This window comes from Engraulis encrasicolus, chromosome 19, assembly GCF_034702125.1.
Source record: "Engraulis encrasicolus isolate BLACKSEA-1 chromosome 19, IST_EnEncr_1.0, whole genome shotgun sequence".
Classification (NCBI taxonomy): Eukaryota; Metazoa; Chordata; class Actinopteri; order Clupeiformes; family Engraulidae; genus Engraulis; species Engraulis encrasicolus.
The window spans coordinates 29,472,088-29,478,087 of NC_085875.1; the positions used below are offsets into that span (position 1 = coordinate 29,472,088).

A 6,000-nucleotide genomic window follows, 5' to 3' on the forward strand; every position below is an offset into this window, starting at 1 on the left:
AATGCATGATTTTGCGATGACTGTTGTTACACTTCCCCATTTTCTGTAAGTGGTACGAGCCGTTACTATGCCTTCGGTTTTCTGTTTCGTCCCTCGCAGCTTCGACTGTTGATGATGGAGTTTCACCGCGGGGTTATCAAGAAAAGCGGATAATTCTAAAACGTTGTTGAATGTGCCATCGCAAAAATGACTAGCGTACGAAGAAAAATAGGGAAATATACACCGATGAGCTCTGCAGTCAGGTAATGGCATATTCATTTCTGATGACACGTTATTTTTTGAATGTAGGTTAGTGGGATTTTTCTGGTCGCTGGGCAGATGCGCGCAAATACAGATGTTGATCCTGTTTCAGCTTCCTTACTAGGCAGCATCAATTTAAGGATAAGCTGGCATATCAGCTTATTTTGCGTTATGATATGATCATTAGTAGACACAAAGAATAGATTTAAAAATATTTTAGCATAATCCATCCAGTCAGCTATCTATGTGATGTCTACGCCATGTTCATGAATGGTTAACGTTAGAAACGCCCAGGCTGCGACATTAATGTTTAACGTTAGCTTGATAGCTAGAAATGGTTTTCAAAATTTGACAGTTCGAATAACGTTATCAGTTGTCACTGTCGGTTTTGTATCAGCTGTTTAGCTTCCCTAAGTGGTTTGTTGTCTGACTCTGGGATTTCTGTCAGTCTAGACATAAGACGCATATTTAACCGAAAAATAAGGCCGTTAATACGTTAAACGTTCTAATATGATATTTTCCTCCTATCCTTATCTGTGGAACAGTACACCATCGGGTTGGGTTTGGCATTTTTTAATAAATAGACATTGGTGCCTTGCTTGCTTGGCAAAGGGGAAATCCTGGCGGCGCAGTCAACATGCTTGCATCCATCTTGAGGAATGAGATGGTTGGCGAGGAGCGATGTAAACATCCGCTGCAGAGCATGGAGCTTAGTACAATGAAACGTGACTAGATTTCTGAGGAGATATCAGATCATCTAGCTGGTTTGCCGGATGATGATTAAAGCTTCAGATTAAGATAACAGTCCCGGCATCGCCCTGTCTGACTTTGCACTGGGTTAGTCCGCCCAATTAACCTACTATCTGGACGTATTAGGGTCACGTTTTGGTGGAGTTTATTGTAGGAGGCAGGAAAAACACAGTGGCACGAGACAGGCAAGAATCAGTGGGGGAGTGTGGTCTCTAGGAGACCGAGACTGAGGCTTTGTGTTGTTGCTGCTGGAGGCCTCCTCACTTCAACTCACACACATAAAATCTCAAATCCTGCATATTTTAAGCAACAGTTTCTCACAGAATCCCTCAGACTCAGGCGAAAGACAATCACAACAACACCTCAAGAAAGCTAGAAGGCTGGCATAACCACTGAACTAAAAGAATATTTTTTACAGCTAACACAGACCAATACATTCACATAGACAGCAGGTAAAATATATGGTGCACGTGCAAATGACATCAGTTATTCGAAGCAAATTAATTCACTGATGTATATTATTCACGACGTTTTGTCAAGAGTACAATAGTGTCATTGTGCTTGAAGGTTGTGTTGTGGGATGCTGTGTGTGTTGTTGCTCTGCAGCGTGCAAGAGTTGATGGAGGTGGCTGCTGGTGGTGGTTGGTGGGATTGGAAGGGGGGTGTCTTGGGGTTGCAGGCCCCTCAGGAAAAGCTTCAGCCAAAGGGGGAGAGAGAGAAACATGCCTAGGCATGCTCAGGCAACGCTCCACGTGCACCGACTGCATGTGTTGTGGATGTATTATTACCCCTCCTCCTTTCTCCTTAGAAGAAAGTCCCACAGCACTGAAGAAGGAAAAAAAATAATCACGGCCATTTCTGATATCCTGTGTTTGTGCAGAGCACACGAGGCCCGAGACCCAGAGAGAGTGCCCCCTCCCTCTGTTGTTCCATTGTAGATGAATGTGTTTTAATTATATACAAGGCCTACTTTAGGGGTCATTTTGTCTTGATTAACATTTCAAGAATGGGTATTGTTGTGGTGTCATTGTGGTGTGTAGCTAAACAAAAGCTTCAGAATGCTAGAAATGTAGGCTAAAAGGATTAGATTGGGGATCAGTTTGAGAAATGTTTGGTCTGGACAGATATGTACTCAAATACTAAGAATGGAATAGTGTAAAGATATTTCTCTGAATAACACCAGTCTCTCATTTCACATGTTTAAGACATCAGAAAATGTGCATGAAAGGAAGTGCGTAGCCTAAATTGCCTGAATCATAAGAAGCACTTTGCGCTTTGTGCTTGCCCAGTGTGAGATGAGATTCTTGTAATTGGCACCAGTGTGCACTGGTTCACCCTGCAAGTGAGAGGTCATTGTTGGAGGCATTGGGTGATTCTCACGAAATCGGACATATGAGGTGGCACGAACCATTGTGGGGAATGAGTAAATGCTATCCAATTCAGAAAAAATGGCTTATATACATATAAGCATGGGCTATCAGGGAAATAATAAAAGGAGAACAATATGATTATTTTAAATATATATTTTTTACAATTTATTGTGAAATTCTCAGTACCGCAACGCGTCCATTGCTACATTTTGACTCTTAAAGTGTAAATATTTCATATTTTTAATAAAGAAAGAAGTCAGAACTTAGATGCATCTTATAAACTAAATAGTGACAGTGAATACATAAGTAGTTTTAGGAATTCATTTGCAGAAGAGGAGAAAATATTAAGAAAAACAACTTTGGTCAACTTTGGCCAAGACCAAAATTCTCAGCCTCCGCAATATTTTTAAGCATCATTTAAAACCAGAAGGAACAGAAAAAACAAGTTATTTTGTATGGGGGGATTCCTTTTACCATAACACCCAAGATGGCTACCAAGATGGCTCTTCATTCTATATCTCTCCAGATAAATGTTCACAATTTGGTTGCCAAGGTGCCTACACAACTTTTTGTTTCTCATTACCGATACACAAAGTTTTCATTGTTAAAATAATGTATATTTTGTTCTCTTTTGGTAATTATTTAGTCTTTTTAAGTCTTAATACAAATATTTAACAAAAGTTATCCAGACATCAAGGTGCCCTTTACAAAGATCAAAGAAGCTTAAGGTCACTCACACTCCGCAACACTTTTTCTCATACACCGCAATGGTTTTTCTCAGCTCCGCAATGGTTTTTCTCATATACCGCAATGGTTTCTCATACTCCGCAACAGTTTTCTCATACTCCGCAACAACTGAACTAAGTTGTGGTGGAAAAGGCAAAATATTCACAGAAGTGAATTAAATGACTAAAATACAATAAAATACAATATTTCTACATTTTCCCCAACAGTTGAGGGTTAGGACACCAGGAGGGAGCCTGCCAAGGAACTAAATCAGTGCAAGATCACCACTATTCTCATTACCGCAACACATATTTATTTGCAATTTGTTTTAATGTTGCAAAACTATATTTAGTTTGTAATTGTATTAGGATAAATAGTAGTTCTTCATATTTCATCTGTATTAAAAATCTATGTAGGTACATGATGTTTTAATTAAATAGCCTAAAAACAAGGCTCCCACTTATGAAATGTGTTGCGGTAATGAGAAAAATCACAATAATAGAAAACAATATTAAAATACAAAATACAGTATTTCTGTGTTCTATACACCTCTGAGTACTTATGTTAATATCATACCTGTGAAATTCCAAAAATATGTGATTTACTTATATTTTTTCTATCCTGATATCATGTTGCGGTACTGAGAATTTTGGTGCTCTGGCCGATTAAAATTACACTAAATATTCAGAAAAAATATGATTTCATGAAATTTTTTTTTATGTATTTCGGACCTCCATCTTGCAAAGCCAAGATAAAATTTGAATTTAAATGTCTTTTAAAAAATTTGGGGCTTGGTCCATTTGAAACGTTTTCGTGAGAATCACCCCATTGTCTGTTAACAGAGAGTGTATTGACTGCACAGATATAGTCACAGCCTTGTCACTTGCAATTGGGCAAAGCAGAGACTGAGGCTAGTTTGCAGTGTGTGGAGTATCCTACAGCTCTAATGGATGTTGCCTTTACACTATGCCTTTACACTATCACTTCTGTGTCAGTGGTCATCAAGAAGATCAATATGTCAATGAGATTCTGTGTTGTCTAAAAAGGGCTAAATGCATCTCTTATGCAGCATTATCCACACGTCGATAGTTGGTATTCAGTTTTGTAGTTTGCAGCCTTGTAGGCCTATTGGTTTGAGAATGATGAAGGAGCATGGTACTAGTATTCCAACTTAGCCAAGGCCCTCTACTGTAGTGGTTTAGTGACGTATTAGGCTCTAAATGTTATCGCTTCTATTTGTATGCTGGATAACACTTTATTTTAATGGTTCACTTTTATAGTGGCTCTACCACATTAAGTACAGTGTAATAACCAGTGTAACAATATTTAACACCATGTAATACCAGTGTACCTACCATGTACTAACCCTAACCCAAACCCTGACTTAACCCTAACCCTACTGTAGATGTAAGTACAAAATTGGTGCATGGCATTGGTTACATTGGTATTACATGGTATTAAATATTGTTGCACTGGTTATTACACTGTACCTAATGTGGTAGATCCGCTGTAATAGTGAACCATTAAAATAAAGTGTAATCGTATGCTGAAATAGGTCCACTGTACTTTTATCTTTAATATGGTCAAATCATTTGGAAACTTTGCTGAAACTGAGCTTTGTTGGTTTGATGTATGCCCAAGAGTGTGGACCTTCACAGTGTGAGCATGTTAGATTAAAGCGCAATCCTCACCAGTCCTTTAATGGTCTGTAGTGTACTGTGCTCCTCCTGTGAGTATGGCATCTGTTTACTGTAATGTGTAGTAGGCCTGCCTGCCTGCCTGCCGGCTTAAAGCATAATGGTGCTCAGAGATTGTGTCTCAGTCTCTGGTGAATCTGATCTGCCTTGCTCTGCTCACTGCAACTCTATCCTCTCTCCTCTGCTCTCTACTACCTACCACAGCTGCTCCCGTCTGCGGCTGCTCCAGGATCTACTGAAGAAGGACGCAGGCAGCAACACACCTGATGCCATCCTCTGCTCCTTAGGTTGGTGGCTCCATACTGTATGCACCCATCGGTTGTGTGGGTGAACTGGGGTTTTGTGTGTGTGTGTGTGTGTGTGTGTGTGTGTGTGTGTGTGTGTGTGTGTGTGTGTGTGTGTGTGTGTGTGTGTGTGTGTGTGTGAGTGAGTGAGTGAAAGAGAGAGAGAGAGAGAGATAGTTGTAAATTAACTCTACAGCACGAACATGTAACCATTTACCAGCCTATGACAAATAAATGGTTAATTGAATCAGCAATGGAACAATCAACTGTTATTTTTCCATCCAAAAGTTACCAGCCAATAGGCTGCATTTTGCCAGCATTTGGCCAGATGGCTAGTGCCAATATCCATCCAATGCGTTTGCATAGAAGACTAGACTTAAGTTAAGTCATGCCAGAATGAAATGTGACTAGTCTCACGGGATAAAAACCAGGGATATGAAAAATAGGGATTGATATGATTGTAAAAGTAGTCTGGAAGGTATTAAGACTCCACATGGACTTCCTGAATTCAGAGAGAGCGAGAAAGATCTAGAGATTAAATTTCCAATTTTAATATCGAACAGAGAGGAGCAGGATTAAGTTTATAATGACTTCCTTTTTAAATCCTTAATCCACTATTGAAATTTTGATGTGTTATCATCTTACGCACTGTAGGTCAAGCCCATATAAGATGCCTTGTGTGTTTTAATTCTTAAAACCTCCACAGTAGCCCTGGTTGTGGCTTTGCCAGCTTTCAAACAATGAAAAAGTACAGAAGAAGAGTAGGTAGAGCGTTGCTTGTATCCTTAAAATCAACTGGTGCTCTTGGAGGGTGCCATGTTCAACAAAAAGAAAAAAAGAAAAGGAAAAAATCCTTGAACCAGGCACTTCAGTTGATTTAAAATGTAAAAAACAATCTTTATTTAGTGGGCTAATACATTAAGATTATTTTAT

General features: G+C 39.3%; 1 protein-coding gene across 1 annotated transcript in view; it reads left to right on the plus strand.

The window, feature by feature from the left end:
- The first annotated feature begins 99 nt into the window (after positions 1 to 99).
- Positions 100 to 6,000, plus strand: part of dnaaf9 (dynein axonemal assembly factor 9) — a 94,887-nt gene continuing 88,986 nt past the window's right edge. Inside the window, exons 1-2 of the mRNA XM_063184065.1 lie at positions 100 to 242; positions 4,988 to 5,070. Of these exons, the coding sequence (XP_063040135.1) occupies positions 187 to 242; positions 4,988 to 5,070 (139 nt within the window). The 5' untranslated portion in view covers positions 100 to 186. The remainder of the gene's footprint in view (positions 243 to 4,987; positions 5,071 to 6,000) is intronic.